General features: G+C 40.2%; 1 protein-coding gene across 2 annotated transcripts in view; it reads left to right on the forward strand.

Moving 5' to 3' along the window:
• Positions 1-314: 314 nt before the first annotated feature.
• Positions 315-17,812, forward strand: part of plcd1a (phospholipase C, delta 1a) — an 80,524-nt gene continuing 63,026 nt past the window's right edge. Inside the window, exons 1-2 of one of the 2 annotated variants that reach the window (XM_060899883.1) lie at positions 315-554; positions 14,630-14,788. In XM_060899883.1, the coding sequence (XP_060755866.1) occupies positions 524-554; positions 14,630-14,788 (190 nt within the window). In that variant the 5' untranslated portion in view covers positions 315-523. Of the gene's footprint in view, positions 555-5,009; positions 5,136-14,629; positions 14,789-17,812 lie in introns of those variants that run through there. The other variant, XM_060899882.1, reaches the window with a different exon arrangement.

The raw sequence follows: 17,812 nt of genomic DNA on the forward strand, positions 1-17,812 counted from the left end.
AGTTTTCATAGTAAAACCATGGTTAATTTTCGTAAGGGACACCCTTTGTGCTTACACTGTTGTGCTTATGTTGTTTGTATTGCCATTGTTTTGCTTGCTTTTTTTTAATACGCATCATGACATATTAATGCTCATGATGCACTTTACCCTTGCACCATTGCGTATATCTGTGAAGCAAACTTTTTTATTGCCCTCTTCCTGCACTGAAAGTGAACAAGTTTTGTCATGTCAACACAGGGCAGAACACTTCAGAAATTATGAATTGTATTTAATGGGAACATTTCAGAGCTGAACTGCTTTCATGACAGCATGTCTCATGATTGCACCAGAGTACTTTTTTTCTTTTCCTTTTTTTTCCCTCGAGGACAATCATGGAAATGAAGACCTGAAAGACTGGTGTGGTGCTGGGTGTGGATTAACACCCGTTCTGACTTGTGTTTCGACTTAGTTGCTTAGGCTTCATGTTTATTCTCTTGAGTTTCTGGTAGCAAACTGAGTAAAAAGGGAATCGCTGGAAAAAGTAATGGAGCTTATTGGAAATCTCAGCAAACACGGTAAGCATGTGGAGTGTCATAGGGTCTCAGAGGAGCTCAGGTGTGAGAACAACTTGCTTATGTGGAGGGAAAAGTGAAAGGATGAGATTTAATGTTTACAATTGGAACTTCTTTACCATGCGCAAGAGTGATTGGCTGTTTTTGAAGGTCTAGGCTAATATTTTTGATAGTTTGTAGTACTTATCATTGCTCCTGGTTAATATATTATGTTTATTTGGTCTTATGAGTTCTGTAGTTAACTTTATTACTGTAGGCTGAAATTATGCATTGCCTTGATCATAAATAACTGTGCTTATTAGCTCTAGAAGCCTATAGCTAATGTATTATGTGTGTATATGAAAAGCCATGGCCTAATGGTTAGAGAAGCAGCTTTGGGATTAAAAGGTCATTGGCTCAATTCCCTGGACCAGCAGGAATGGCTTGAGCAAGGCACCTAACCCCCTACTGCTCCCCAGGCTGCTCTGGGTGTGTTGTACGTCGCTCTGGACAAGCGTGTCTGCTAAATGCCATTAATGCAATGTATTTACACATGAATTTTATATATTTATTTAGACTTAAAATAATGCATCACCACCATGCACTGAAAAGAGGTGTTACATTACAACTGTTTGACGCTGCAGTTATAAAGTCAAGAGTGCTAAAACTTTTCGAAGGAGTAACCTCATTAAGATATGATAAAAAAGCAGATAATCAGCAAGAATCCTTGACTGGCCTTTTACAGATGAAGTCCAGCCTAGGAAACTTGATAACGCTAATTATTCATAATTTGCCAACTTTTTTTTTTTTTTTAAATCATAGAACCACGGAAAATACTTTTCAGTCCTTTAGAGTTGTGTTTATTTTTGTGGAACATCCAAGAAATATGATAGTCAGTGTTATGACTTATGTTATTATAGCTAAGGACTTGTACTTTTATTACAGTGTAATGCTCTATAATAACATGGAATAGACAGTTCACCCATGATGACAGCAAAATGTAGTAGGGACCACTAGAGGGCCATTTAGATAAACCCAAAGAAACAGAGCAATTTTATGATTATTATGTATTATTATATGAAAATGATGGAGTTTTGGCATGTTACATAAACAAGCAAACAATCCATCCATTATCTGTAGCCGCTTATCCTGTGCAGGGTCGCGGGCAAGCTGGAGCCTGTCCCAGCTGACTATGGGCGAGAGGCGGGGTACATCCTGGACAAGTCACCAGGTCATCACAGGGCCACAAGCAAACAAGTCAAATCAAATAAAGCAAATCATTAAACAAATGGACGGCTATTTAAAGGTTATGTATAAATAATTACAATATATTTGAAGCATTATTATTATCATTATTATTATTATTATTATAAAAACTGCATCATAGTTCAATCATTAAGCATTTAAACTCAAATATTAATGGTGCAAGTGCTGTAAAATTCATATATTATTAACTTATATACTGTATAATAACAGGTTCATAATGCTGTATCAGAATGGGTGGCTCTCTACAGACTAGATTAAACTAGATAGGGTTACGAGACCTTTTGTTACAGTGTAATGCTCTGTAATATGGCATTCACATTTGACTAGTGGACCAAATAGATTTGGAAATGTATTTATTTGCATACACTCGCTGTCCACTTTAGTAGGAATACCTGTACACCTGCTCATTTATGCAGTTGTCCAATCAGCCAATCACATTACAGCAGCACAATGCATAAAACATGGGGATACAGGTCAAGAACTTCAGTTGATGTTCACATCATACATCAGGATGGAAAAAAAGTGTGATCTCTATAACTTCAACCATGGCACGGTTGTTGATGCCGGATGGGCTGGTTTGAGTATTTCAGAAACTGGACAGTTGAAGACTGCAAAAAATATCAGGTGATATTTTTTTTTCCCTCTTATCTTCAACTGTCCAGTTTGGGTGAGTCTATGCCCATGATAACCTTAGATTCCTGTTCTTGACTGACAGGAGTGGGACCTAATGTGGTCTTCTGTTGTTGTTGCTCAGCCATATCAAAGTTTGATGTTTTGCGTATGCTGAGGTGCTTTTCTGCTCACCACGGTTGTAAAGAGTGATTATGAGTTACTATATCCTACCTGACAGCGTGACACAATCTGACCATTATCTTCTGACCTCTCTTATCAAGGAGGCATTTCTACCCACAGAACTCACTCACTCACTCAGTGTTTATTTTTTTCCCACACTATTCTGTGTAAACTCTAGAGACGGCTGTGTATGAAAATCTGAATGAAAGGAGTTTCTGACATACTCAAACCAACCCATCTGGCACTAAGAGAGCATACTTTTTCTTCTTTCTGATGTTTGATGTGAACATTAACCAGAGGTGGACAGTAACAAAGTATATTTACTTGAGTACTGTACTTAAGTACACTTTTTGAGTATCTGTACTTTACTTGAGTTTTTTTTTTAACTTATGACTTTAACTTCACTACATTTGAAAGACAAATATTGTACTTTTTACTCCACTACATTTCTTTCACGGTCCTCGTTACTCGTTACTATGAAGCGGCTTTGAAAGTGGATGTTTTTTCTTTTCTTTTCTGAAACTTGATTGGTTTTTCGCAGGTGACACTGAGACAGTCTATCAGTAATCACTCAGGTCACGTCACGTCCATAGACTGGATAAAATCAAAATCAATGATTTCTCAGCAGCATTATTTAACACGATCAGTTGATGACAGAACGGAAGGAGGCGGTTCTTCTGGAGAAGGCACGCACCCATGGCTTTACCTAGAACCCATGTTTCAGTTTTCTGAAAGGATTAAAGATTTGTTTCATTTTAAATGTTTGCTTTGTTTGCCTAAAATGAACCACATCACGGCCTACAAAAACTCACCATCAACATTTTATTCCAAGAGAAAGCTTGCAGTGAAGTTGTCTGTGCTTTTAGAGCTAGCGGTAACGTTGCAATAGCTATGCAGTTTGGTTAGTCAAATGACTTTCTATGAATTTGCCTGCCAAGTTGTCGTAGCTTTGTCCACGGCTAACGTTTACACATAGCTAGTTAACTTGGACACTGTTAGTTAACATGTAAAAACAGAGTTACGCTAACATAAATGACGTTAACTTATCTGAAGTCCTTTCAGAAATATGTTTTAGCATAATCTTGCTAAATAAACAGAATGTAGAAATCTTTCTTTTCTACTAGCATTTGCTACCGAATATGATTTCGAGTTTGAAAAGAGTTTGCTTGCATGTCAGGTGGAGTTTCACTGACTAGCTAGCTTAACGTTAAACCACAGCATGCGTTCATTTTGTGATTTAACATTTCTGTCTTTGGTAACGGCATTAGGGTTTGTAAGCATTGTGGGAATAATACAATGATGCGTTGACACAAAATGTACTTTAAATACTTAAGTACTTCAGTACTTTAACTTAAGTAAAAATTTGACTGGACAATTTTTACTTGTATCGGAGTAACATTTGACCAGTGGGATCTGTACTTTGACTTAAGTAATGAAGTTGGGTACTTTGCCCACTTCTGACATTAACTGAAGCGCTTGACCTGTCTCTGCATGATATTATGCATGGTGTTATCATTGCTGATACATGATTGGCTGATTGGAAAACTGCATAAATGATCAGGTGTCTCATCTCATCTCATTATCTCTAGCCGCTTTATCCTGTTCTACAGGGTCGCAGGCAAGCTGGAGCCTATCCCAGCTGACTACGGGCGAAAGGCGGGGTACACCCTGGACAAGTCGCCAGGTCATCACAGGGCTGACACATAGACACAGACAACCATTCACACTCACACCTACGGTCAATTTAGAGTCACCAGTTAACCTAACCTGTATGTCTTTGGACTGTGGGGGAAACCGGAGCACCCAGAGGAAACCCACGCGGACATGGCGAGAACATGCAAACTCCGCACAGAAAGGCCCTCGCCGGCCACGGGGCTCGAACCCGGACCTTCTTGCTGTGAGGCGACAGCGCTAACCACTACACCACCGTGCCGCCCCGGTGTACAGGTGTTCCTATTAAATTGGACAGGCAGTGTATGTTATCATGGATTAGTGGTGCACGATAAAAACTAACTTGAACTAGCTTAGGTTGACAACCAGCTTAAAATACATAATACATAAGATTTTGTCCAGGAGGTTGAAGGAATGAAATGAAGACATTGCAATTTGATCATTACACCGACAGATGGCGACATAACTTACATTTAGCAAAAGCCCTGGTTAGACATGTTAAAAACACAAGCAGGGAAGTTCAGTGCAGTGGACAAATTACTTAGGAAATAGATAGAAACTTGAACTCTAAGTATTCTTTCACAGAAAGTATTTATAAATAAATCACTCTGGGTTCACGTGTTCGTGAGTTAGGAGGGTGACTGTGTGTGTGTGTGAGAGAGAGAGAGATTTGGTACACGCCCAGCATTTGGTAATGGGGCTGAACCTCATGTGTTTCGAGTCATTTTAGTTTGCAGGAAAAAAAAAAAAAAAGCTAACTTTATTATCGACTCTGGAAAGAGAGCTGTGGAAACTAGATCATGTCTGGAGAAAAGGGTCTTGAAAATAATACACAGGAATCACATGAAGGTGGCAATAATAATGGAAAACATGTAGGTGGGTAAAGGTATCACTTTTCTGTTATGGTTTGGTTATAAAGTCTTTGTCCTGTGTGTGTGTGTTCCTGAATACTGAGTGAACTTAGGCTGTGCTACAATTTAGGCGACTTTATTTCGTTTTTCACTTTTTAACGTTAGCAAAATTTGCATGACTTTAACTTTACGGTTTTTTTTTAGTTAAATGAACTAATTTGCTTAAGTTATGCACATTAATTAATGTGGCGTTAATTGGTTATACTTTAACAGCTTTAGTATAGGTTGGTATTATTTTTGTTAGTACTATTTTAATTACTACGAAGGTTATCCTAAGGTTTTGACCCTTAATGAGCTTTCTGTTTAGACAAGAGATGCTTCTTGAAAGGTAAACTTCCATGTACTCAACTTCCGGGTTTTCCTGCACTTAATTTGCATATCAATCGAGATTCTCCAATCACAACGCACTAAGATTCCCTTTTCTTGAGTAGCTGTTCAACTTCCGGTATTTCGAGCTTCTCCAATCACAACTCATTAAGCTTTAATTGTCCGTGATATATTAAGTAGCTATTCAACTTCCGGGTTTTCCTGCACTTAATTTGCATATCAATCGAGATTCTCCAATCACAACGCACTAAGACTCCCTTTTCTTGAGTAGCTGTTCAACTTCCGGTATTTTGAGCTTCTCCAATCACAACTCATTAAGCTTTAATTGTCCGTGATATATTAAGTAGCTGTTCAACTTCCGGGTTTTCCTGCACTTAATTTGCATATCAATCGAGCTTCTCCAATCACAACTCATTAAACTTTAATTGTCCGTGATATATTAAGTAGCTGTTCAACTTCCGGGTTTTCCTGCACTTAATTTGCATATCAATCGAGCTTCTCCAATCACAACTCATTAAACTTTAATTGTCCGTGATATATTAAGTAGCTGTTCAACTTCCGGGTTTTCCTGCACTTAATTTGCATATCAATCGAGATTCTCCAATCACAACGCACTAAGATTCCCTTTTCTTGAGTAGCTGTTCAACTTCCGGTATTTTGAGCTTCTCCAATCACAACTCATTAAGCTTTAATTGTCCGTGATATATTAAGTAGCTGTTCAACTTCCGGGTTTTCCTGCACTTAATTTGCATATCAATCGAGCTTCTCCAATCACAACTCATTAAGCTTTAATTGTCCATGATATATTAAGTAGCTGTTCAACTTCCGGGTTTTCCTGCACTTAATTTGCATATCAATCGAGCTTCTCCAATCACAACGCACTAAGACTCCCTTTTCTTGAGTAGCTGTTCAACTTCCGGTATTTCGAGCTTCTCCAATCACAACTCATTAAGCTTTAATTGTCCGTGATATATTAAGTAGCTGTTCAACTTCCGGGTTCCCCCGATTAATCTGTATATCAATCAACCTTCTACAGTCACAGCTCCATAAGACTCAATTCACTCCGTAATATATTAAGCTGCTGTTCAACTTCCGGGATTTTCCGAAATTAATTTGCATATCAATCGAGCTTCTCCAATCACAACTCATTAAGACTCAAGTCGCTCCTTTTCTTAAAGGGGAACTGAAGTCATTTTTAAACTTGCTTGATATGCCGTTTGCACGAATTGGTCACGTGTCAATTTTCCCCATAGCAACAAGCCCGTGGTGGGCAAGCTAACTTGACATTCCTTGACAACCGTAAGAGTTTGACTATTTCTATAATAGCTGTTTTTACCTTTTCTACTGTCTTTTTTGACCCGAATTTTCTCAAGTTGGTCGCTGCCGAAAGTGCAGGATCTCATGGTCAAAAAAACTGGACAGGGTGCAAACTACTGTACATTAAGCGAATGATAAAGGTAGAAAAGGAGAAATTATAAGTAATAAACATACCTGCGAAATCCGCCATTTCGCATGTGAATTTCTTTCAGCGGCGACCAACTTGAGTCCAAAAAACTCTCTTTTATGACCAATAACTTACGACAGAAGTTAAAACCACAAACTTTTTCCAATTAGACATGGAAATTCGGGTCAAAAAAGACAGTAGAAAAGGTAAAAACAGCTATTATAGAAATGGATTGCTTCGCATTGCCAGTCAAACTCTTATGGCTGTCAAGGAATGTCAAGTTAGCTCACCCACCACGGGCTTGTCGCTATGGGGAAAATTGACACGTGACCAATTCCTGCAAATGGCCTATTTCTTAATTAACGTTATTCAATTACGTTTTCGGTTTTATTAACCCTATATCGTGATTCGTACAGTATTGGCATATTATATTACACTTATCAGCCTTTTTGGTTTTTAGCCATGTTGAATGTAGTTCGTATGGTCCACACCAGGCGTCGCTTATCCACGCGATCTTCACAAGACTTGTGCGAGACTTGAAACGTGAAGTGTCAGCGCCGGCATTTTGAAAACTGTTTACACAGCGACCAGATCGCCATATCATTCCAATTTAGATTAATTTAGAGATTTGCCAGCTTCATCAGTCCTGCATGCTGTGGTGCGTGCACCTGAAGGTGCATCTCGGGCTGCACGCGCGTGCCAAGTGGACTCCACCACGCGCACTGTGAGCAAGGCGCACCTGAGCTCAATTAAGGAACTGTGCGTTTGCCTGTTTAAGGACTGTGCCGATGCATTTGTATCGTGAAGTATTACGATACGCATGTACACATTACCGAGCCTTTCTACCCGGTGTGTTCTCATTCTTGTCCTCGCTTAGCCTTTGATGTACTGTTTGCACCTCGACCGACCCTTTTGCCTGTATTATTGTTTTTGATCTAGCCTGCCATTATGGATTGTTTGCCTGTGTATAATCCTCATAATCCTCATTAAGTTTTCGGACAGCACTACAAAATGGCGTCCCCACTAGTGCCCTATATAGTGAGTAGGGAGCAATTTCGGACACAGGGAAAACTTCCGGCTTGATTACATCAGCATTCGAAAGAGGGCGCGTGAGTCTTTTGACAACATTGGCAGATGTTGGTCACTTTGATTTCCGTTGTACGTTTTACTTCCGTCCTACGATGTCTCGCACAGGTCTCAGCGAATCTCGTTTACGGCCATCGCTTTGACATATGGACTGCTATATTACTTAGCATATTTCAAACACTCATATCTTGCTATAGCAGTGACAAAATAGCCGTCAGAAATGCATTCCTACATTTTATTAAATGAGATAAATAGAATTTTGATAATAAAAAATTTGCCTTCAGTTCCCCTTTAAGTAGCTGTTCAACTTCCGGTATTTCGAGCTTCTCCAATCACAACCCATTAAGCTTTAATTCTCCATAATAGATTAAGTAGCTCTTCAACTTCCGGGTTTTTCTGAAATTAATTTGCATATCAATCAAGTTCCTCCAATCACAACTCATTAAGATTTGTTAATCTAAATACTGTTAACACCCAGTGTGTTGTCCTATGATGTAATGTAATGAAGTCAATAAATTAAAGCAGTCATATACAGTATTATGATGACGTAGAACACGACCATGTATATAACACTGACCCTGAGGTGTAGGTTGTCAGGGCCAGTGTGGTGTAAACCCTAAATCCTTTCAGTTACTGTGTTGACATTTGGAATTGCTGGCGTGTTTATGATTGTATACATCTCTCCATTCAGCACTGACTTAATTGTTACAAGTTGTATTGTAAATGCAGTGTGGTATGGGAATAAATTAGTTCAATAACACTTGAATTCCTCGTACTTTTACAGACTGGTATAATCCGAGGCTTGTTGTTTGGGAGGGTTGATAACATCAGGCTTTTGAGGGCTATAATGAACAGTAATCTGTTTTAAACAGGAAATGTTTCTCCTCGTCATATGGTGCTTGGGAACACTTGTATTCCTGGATACTTTTCCTCCAGTGATAGAAATGTGCATAAAACATGACCTGGATTGTTTAAATTCTGTAACAGGATGAAATCCTCAAACGTAACAGATTGACCAAGCAAATTTGATCTGAAGTATTTCTTCTGATTCAAAGAAGAGTGAAAAACTTGTCGAGAGAAGAGAGCATCTCTGAGATCAGTGGCGTCGGCCTCTGTATGCATAAAAGCTTCCTTGTTCACATTCCACACCTTATGAAAAACAGAAAACAGGACATCTCAGAACTTGCCAGGTTTAAATAACCTCCTTGTGCTGTAAGGTGGGAGCAGGAAGAGCACTGTTATACATAGCAGCCTGGCGGCGTCCGATCGGTTAGGCAGCTTTCTACAGAAGGTATTAGAATGTAAGAAAAAAAAATACGCTCGCCGTGAAGAATGATAGGAGATCATAAAAGTGTTGTCAGCTCCAACTGCAGTCACAGCTTCTTATGGTGGACATGAGGTCTAATTTCTATGAGAGAAGTCACAGTTACTTTGTGGCTTTGCTGAAGGTCTGGGTATGCACACACACATGCACAGAAGACGCCGTCCAGGTGATTCTCACCATGCCTGCAGGCTAGACGGAGTAAATAAGAACCAACATTCAACCAAATTTAGTGCCAGGGATTAAAAAGAATACCCTCACTGTTGCAGAGCAGAAGATTAAAAGGTTCATATTGCTGATGGATAATATTATTTAAATGCTATTTTTAAGGCGGCACGGTGGTGTAGTGGTTAGCGCTGTCGCCTCACAGCAAGAAGGTCCGGGTTCGAGCCCCGTGGCCGGCGAGGGCCTTTCTGTGCGGAGTTTGCATGTTGTCCGTGTGGGTTTCCTCCGGGTGCTCCGGTTTCCCCCACAGTCCAAAGACATGCAGGTTAGGTTAACTGGTGACTCTAAATTGACCGTAGGTGTGAATGTGGGTGTGAATGGTTGTCTGTGTCTATGTGTCAGCCCTGTGATGACCTGGCGACTTGTCCAGGGTGTACCCCGCCTTTCGCCCGTAGTCAGCTGGGATAGGCTCCAGCTTGCCTGCGACCCTGTAGGACAGGATAAAGCGGCTACAGATAATGAGATGAGATGAGAGGCTATTTTCATGTGCCTGTTAAATATTTCGGAAAATTGCACTTTAACCAACGAGGTCTGTAAGTTCATAACATCTGTTTATGTATTTCTTGCTTATTTTTTCCAGTAATACTTTAGAATTGCCACTTTATAATAACCTAGTTCACATTTCTGATATTCATTCCCACTATGTCCTTGATAGCATACTGGTAACACATGACATGAATATAGGCTGTGTGTTAGTGTTTTGCATTTGGCTACTGATTTTCCTCACAGAAAAAGTGTCTTCTGAAGTCACTGAGGTTCTCCGAGCACTACTTACTCCCTTCTCCAGATGCTTGTAAACAGCCTCAGTGGCTGGAGTGTGTTAAAATGCCTGCAGTGTTGTACTCGTCGACACCCTTGAGCTGGAGGAATGTCACAAGCCTGGAGTGTAACTATCAGGGTTCTACATCCAAATCCTTTACTCATCTGTAACAGCACGATTACTGGCCTATTTTATCCTGAACGCAGCCACGCCCATAAGTCGAAAATGCAACAGGAGGGACTCATAGACTTGCATACGTTAAGTACGCGAGGTGATATAATAGTGTGCATCCTCAAAACTTGGTTGTAACAAGACTTTACACTAAATGGACAGAACTAATGATTGTAGCTCAGATTTGACCCAAACTACTGTAGATATAAAAATCCTGCGAAACTGGCAGACTTGGACCGTCACATCGTGGTTACAAAAATAGCTACTCATTAAGAAGCAAAAAGATTACAACAACCTAAGTTAGCAATGCACTAGGATTAGTATAGGTAATCGTATGGGGCCGAGTAAAATCAAGGATTAATTTCACGAGTGATTTCGAAGTTTTGAAAATTCGCGATGAGGGCAATTTCAAAACTTTGAAATCTCGAGTGAAATTGATCCTTAATTTTACGAGGATTATTATATATTTGTTTATAACATATCGGGCCAAATTCATACTTCGGAAGCCATTCAAGTTCACAACATTTGTCATTCACGTTTTCTGAACCAATCAGGGCGCGAGACTATCTTGCACGTTTGAATCAGTTTCTAAAGTGTCTTTCATCATGACACGGCGACACGACACGAGGATTTTGAAAGTGGTTTACAAAGTTTTATTGGAACTTCTTTACAAAAGCTGATTGCTAAATGCAAGAAAACTCTGTGCTTGATCTAAAAGGAATTACAAATACCATTCATCGTTATAAATTTAACCAAGTAACCAAGCAATGAACTAGCCAATAGCATTTCAGAAATACGGCCCCGTGTTAAGGAAAAAAGCCCTCCTTGATTGACCAATCAGAATTGAGTAATTTGGCCCTATGTATTATAATACCAGTAAGGCCATTATTAAAAAATGTTCTGTTTCCGGTCCACCGGCGGGGTGAGTGCCGTTTGTGCGGTTGAAATTTTTTTTTTAACGCCGGTTTTTCGACACTTTTTTCGGGTTCGTAAATCTAAAATCGAACTTGACATTTACGCATTCCCAGGACTTTCCACTAATGCCGCTTTTCCACTACAAACGCGGCTGAGTTGGGCTGAGCCGTGCCGTGCTGAGTTGGGCTGAGCGGGGCTATTGAAGTTGCATTTCGACTACAACCGCGCTGAACCGTGCTGGCTGGAAGTGGGTGGACACATTGGGTGGAGTTAGCGAAAGTGGGTGGACGTCACGTGATGTCGTTAAGCAGCGCAAACAGTGACATCAGTGAGCTTTTAAGCGGTAGTCTCACGACCCGAATAGTAAACAATAAACATGGGGGACATGGAGTCGTTAGTGTTGCTGGTCTTGGTTCTGTGGCTTGTTGTCACCGACAACGCCAACAGATACTGGCAAGAGCGTATAGATGAGGCGAGGCGCATAAGGCTTCAGAAATTCTCGTAATTCATAATTATTCTTCTTCCGGGTTTACGGTGTTTACAGATCCCAGCGTGCTCGCGGGGCGTGTGTGGGCATGTGAGGACACTCCTCCTCACCAATCAGTGCACAGGGGAGTGTCTGCTCACGCCCCCAGCCTCACTCAGCTCGGTTTGGCTCGCTTCAGCCCCACTCCAAAACGGTGCGAGTTTTAGGGGCTAAGCAGGGCTGAAGCGAGCTGAGTCATGCTGTTCTTTGGTAGTCGAAGCGCGAGCCGTGTCGGGCTGAAGTGAGCTGAAAAAGGGTAGTGGAAAAGGGCCATATGGCTCATACTAGCCAGCCATGACAAATAAGTAGCCAGCCGGGGGGGAGTAAACACAAAATAAACTCCTGTGCACGCAGTTCCCAGGATTAAATGTATTTTCCACAGACCATTTATTTATTCACTTTACTCAAATACAAAGTAAAATGGCAGTAAATCTTCTTTCTTTTCTTGCGTATTGCATCATGAGGCGTTCCTGGCTTGTAAATCTCTTATTTTCAGTGCATGACACATTCACGCAGCTGAGCATGCTATGAATTAACAACGACAACGGTCTGCAGTGGGGCTACACAATTAAACACTCAGCCAACATTTCTCCATTTGTGTATGAAAATACACTCCAACCACTCAGTTTGCTTTCATTTACAACCAACGGTGTCTTTTGATGCCAGCACGTAATTGAACAAGAGAAGACTGGTTTACCAGAGACAAAATAAGCGTTATCTCTGCTTCTGTTCCCTCCGGCACACTACTGCCTCCGCCGAGTGCGCGCGCACTCTGAACTGAATCAGCTCTGCGCATGCGCCGTGCGGCACAAAAAAATGGCAGCCACCATGAAGGAAGGAGATCCGGAGTTTTCAAACATTTGCTTAAGTGTGAAATCGCAAAATGGTATTCTAGCGAACAACAAAATAGTAAAGATTCAGAAAAACAAATCATTCAGTGATCATTTTAATAGTGTAATTTCATCCGAACTCGGCCTAACGCTCGATTTAGAACTACAAAAAGTCCGTGTGTCGGACATTTTAAGTACCTTTTGTAAAAGTTTTGCAAATGTTGCAGTCAGCATTTAAAATGCTAACTTAAAGTTTTTGTACAAGTTTCAGTTGATTTAACTGTCATATTTTATTAAATGTGTCTGCTTTTGTAATAAAAAAGTACTGAAAGAAAAAGCAAAGACAGCATTGCGATTTCTTATCCATCCATATATATATATATATATATATATATATATATATATATATATATATATATATATATAAAATCCCTCCCTCCCGACCAGTGGTGTAGTGGAGATTTTTAAAGTGGGGGTACGCGATTCGTGACGTCATCGATTTGATATCATGTCAGAAGCGGTAGCCTTTGTTTGGTCGCCTATGTTTGGTATGAATGATTTGTATAAATGTTACGTTCTTTTAACAACACAAGAGGGCACAAGAAGCAAGAAGACACTTTTTTTCAGACATTTTTATGTGTGCAATTTTCATTCGTGTTTGTCAGTACAGCCCAACTGTTACGGCGAAAAGCCGCGGTTTATTTTGTCTCCAATAAATATGCCGAAATGGCTAAAGAGGAACAAATTCGCCTTCTCCTTCCGAATGCATCGTCGTAGACAGCACCACTCTGCTGCTGGAACTCAACATAAACCTTGCATAGGTTTAACATGGACTATCAGGCGTGATGACAGTTTTTTTTTTTTTTTTAATCTCACCTCGGGAGAAGTGGGTGGACGGCGTACCCCCGCGTACCACGCCCACTACACCCCTGCTCCCGACTGAAAATTTTTTTGCTCACCCGGTGGACAGGAAACGGATTTTTTTTTAAGGATGGCCTAAGTTATGCTTTTGTCGACATGATAATAAAAACTTTTCATGATTTATTACAACTAGTAGTGCAAAAGAAACAAAAAAAATGCAATGATAATTAATTAGGAAACAATATCAAAGGAGACATTAATAAAAACTCACTTTTTCAGATTTTTTTCAGATTCGGCTCCCCTTTCTATGTCACAAGTGGAGCTCATTAGAATAATTCCGCCCCCTCATCTGAGTATCTCCACTCACGGCTTGAAAACCGCCTTTGCGAATGAATACTCTTGAGGAAAGTGCTACCTGATTGGCTGGTGGAAGAGGGGGAGGGGGTGGGGTGAGAAGTGGCTTATCATGATTTAAAGGAACAGGCCGTTGCTCAAATCAGCCGTTTTGATCAGGGCTGTTTAGACAAGGTGAGAAGGAAGTTGTGGTGTTTTATCCTTCTGGTATTTTGTCCGAAGCATGTCACAGACATTTCGTTAAGACCTCAGGGAAATGTGTCAATTTGTCAAAAAAGGCGTATAATATGTCACCTTCAAAGTGTTCCAATGAAGGTATCAGTTGCATATTGTGTTGCACTACGTTGTGCAAAGGTTGATCAACATATCGACCTTTTCTAATTAGATCAAGGTTGTTCCTCATACAATATTTCTCAATTCCCTTAGGCTTTTTCATTTTAGGGTATGTAAGAAGAGTCCATTGGGTATTTGAACAAAAAATTGATAGGATGTCAAAATGTTTACTGGTGATGCTTTTCCAAAGGTGTTATCTCCACTATTGAGTAGGTTAGAATCTTTATATTTGACACGCATCGAGATACAATATTTTTTTAGATTTTAATGCTGGTTTGATGTGTGTGTATGTGTGTATGAACTCAGGCCTGGAAGGTGATGCAGTCATACAGTTCCTGACAAAGGGAGGGGACTTGACCAAGGTGAAATCCAACAAATGGAAGAAGAAGCGCTTCTACAGGCTGATGGAGGACGGCAATACCTTGTGGAAAGAGACACACAAGGTCTTCAAGAAAGAAGACACCTGTGAGCATAACCGCTTTATTTCAATATGAACAGAAAATGAAACCAAATACAAATATGGTGCAGTTTTGAGCATGCAAGACAGCACAGGTATACGGTATAGCTTCCAACTTTCACGCCTCCCAAAGTACCTCGCTGTCTTGTGGTGTCATACAGTGGTGCTTGAAAGTTTGTGAACCCTTTAGAATTTTCTATATTTTTGCATAATTTGACCTAAAACATCATCAGATTTTCACACAAGTCCTAAAAGTAGATAAAGAGAACCCAGTTAAACAAATGAGACAAAAATATTATACTTGGTCATTTATTTATTGAGGAAAATTATCCAATATTACATATCTGTGAGTGGCAAAAGTATGTGAACCTTTGCTTTCAGTATCTGGTGTGACCCCCTTGTGCAGCAATAACTGCAACTAAACGTTTCCGGTAACTGTTGATCAGTCCTGCACGCCGGCTTAGAGGAATTTTAGCCCATTCCTCTGTACAGAACAGCTTCAACTCTGGGATGTTGGTGGGTCTCCTCACATGAACTGCTCGCTTCAGGTCCTTCCACAACATTTTGATTGGATTAAGGTCAGGACTTTGACTTGGCCATTCCAAAACATATTAACTTTATTCTTCTTTAACCATTCTTTGGTAGAACGACTTGTGTGCTTAGGGTCATTGTCTTGCTGCGTGACCCACCTTCTTTTGAGGTTCAGTTCATAGACAGATGTCCTGACATTTTCCTTTAGAATTTGCTGGTATAATTCAGAATTCATTGTTCCATCAATGATGGCAAGCCGTCCTGGCCCAGTCGCTGCAAAACAGGCCCAAACCATGATACTACCACCACCATGTTTCACAGATGGGATAAGGTTCTTATGCTGGAATGCAGTGTTTTCCTTTCTGCTACATAACGATTTAAATCAAAAAGTTCTATTTTGGTCTCATCCGCCCACAAAACATTTTTCCAATAGCCTTCTGGCTTGTCCATGTGATCTTTAGCAAACTGCAGACGAACAGCAATGTTCTTTTTGGAGAGCAGTGGCTTTCTCCTTGCAACCCTGCCATGCACACCATTGTTGTTCAGTGTTCTCCTGATGGTGGAGTCATGAACATTAACATTAGCCAATGTGAGAGAGGCCTTCAGTTGCTTAGAAGTTACCCTGGGGTCCTTTGTAACCTTGCTGACTATTACACGCCTTGCTCTTGGAGTGATCTTTGTTGGTCGACCACTCCTGTGGAGGGTAACAATGGTCTTGAATTTCCTCCATTTGTACACAATCTGTCTGACTGTGGATTGGTGGAGTCCAAACTCTTTAGAGATGGTTTTGTAACCTTTTCCAGGCTGATGAGCATCAACAACGCTTTTTCTGAGGTCCTCAGAAATCTTCTTTGTTCGTGCCATGATACACTTCCACAAACATGTGTTGTGAAGATCAGACTTTGATAGATCCCTGTTCTTTAAATAAAACAGGGTGCCCACTCACACCTGATTGTCATCCCATTGATTGAAAACACCTGACTCTAAAAATTCACCTTCAAATTAACTGCTAATCCTAGAGGTTCACATACTTTTGCCACTCACAGATATGTAATATTGGATAATTTTCCTCAATAAATAAATGACCAAGTATAATATTTTGTCTCATTTGTTTAACTGGGTTCTCTTTATCTACTTTTAGGACTTGTGTGAAAATCTGACGATGTTTTAGGTCATATTTATGCAGAAATATAGAAAATTCTAAAGGGTTCACAAACTTTCAAGCACCACTGTAGGTGCAAATCTGCACAAGGGCAGCTCCTAGTATATAAATGATGAGCTATTTTTATCCAAATAAAAGTCATTAGCAGGACAAACAAAAAGTAGATACACAAAACACACATTGTCCAATCAGTCTTTGGACTTATGTTCCACTATTAGGAGGCAACAATCATATTTTCACGTCATCAAAAGATTAGGCAAGAAGCGTTCATTCTTCTGCACTCATCAGTGTGTCATATGGTGCACACATCCAAGCTCAAAGTCAGAATGGAAAATAAAACAGTGTTGATAATCTCCAGAGAAAAGGGGAGAGGTAAAGGGAGGGTAAATAACAGTCAGTCATTTGGAAATCTTTTCCCACACAATAGCTGGCGCCTTGTCCACCTAAGAGCTTCCTTTCTAGCTCTTTCTGGTCAAAGGCCTCAGATCGAGCCTGTTTTATCTCCTGCTTTCCAACCCACAGCTGGCTGCAGATGTGTGTTTGGTGTATGGTATTGATATCTACATGGGAAACAAGTGTCCCTTTGCTGATAGGGAGAGTTGAAAATCCTGACAATACTTTACAACATCTGTTAAAACAAAATGAAACAAAACAAAAGATTTAAACAGCAAAAGAGCTACAAAGGTTGGAGCATTAGATGCGTAGGGCACAGGAAAAGAAACTGGGTCAAAGAATACGATGTCCGAAAAACGGACACCTTCTGCTTTTCCAGGCATTTCCATAACACAGGAAGTGAATGTTTTATTGCCTTCCAGAGCCGCTGATAGTGCCTTCAGTTCTCATTTGTAGTGTTTTACTTATTCCTCTTGGGTAACAGCTGGAAGAGAATCAACGGCAGAGTAAATACAGCTGGCTGCAAAAGTTTGTACACTCTTAGAATACAACAAAGACAAAAAAGTGATCTAAACACTGTTAGAAATAGAGGTACAGTAGGAGTCCATTTCTGTCCCCCAAGGTACAATCTACACTAATGTACCCTCTCGAGCTCATTATTGGACCTCAAGGTGATTATGTGTACCTTTTTAGGGCCCAAAAGGTACATATCTGTTCCCAATCAGTATATAAATGGTACAAGTAAGTACCTTAGAGGGTACTGCCCCAGTGACAAGCCGTTGTACCCCTAAAGGTACAATAATGTTTTTTCAATTGTATCTTAGACACTTGAGGAAGGAAAATAATCAGACAAGTGACAAGAAGATTTGATGTGCCTCAACACAAAGCCAAGTTACTGTTTCCACCCTAAAGTTAATTATTTTCCAATTATGGTACGTCACAGCAA

Source organism: Neoarius graeffei, chromosome 19 (assembly GCF_027579695.1).
Source record: "Neoarius graeffei isolate fNeoGra1 chromosome 19, fNeoGra1.pri, whole genome shotgun sequence".
In the NCBI taxonomy this organism is placed as follows: Eukaryota; Metazoa; Chordata; class Actinopteri; order Siluriformes; family Ariidae; genus Neoarius; species Neoarius graeffei.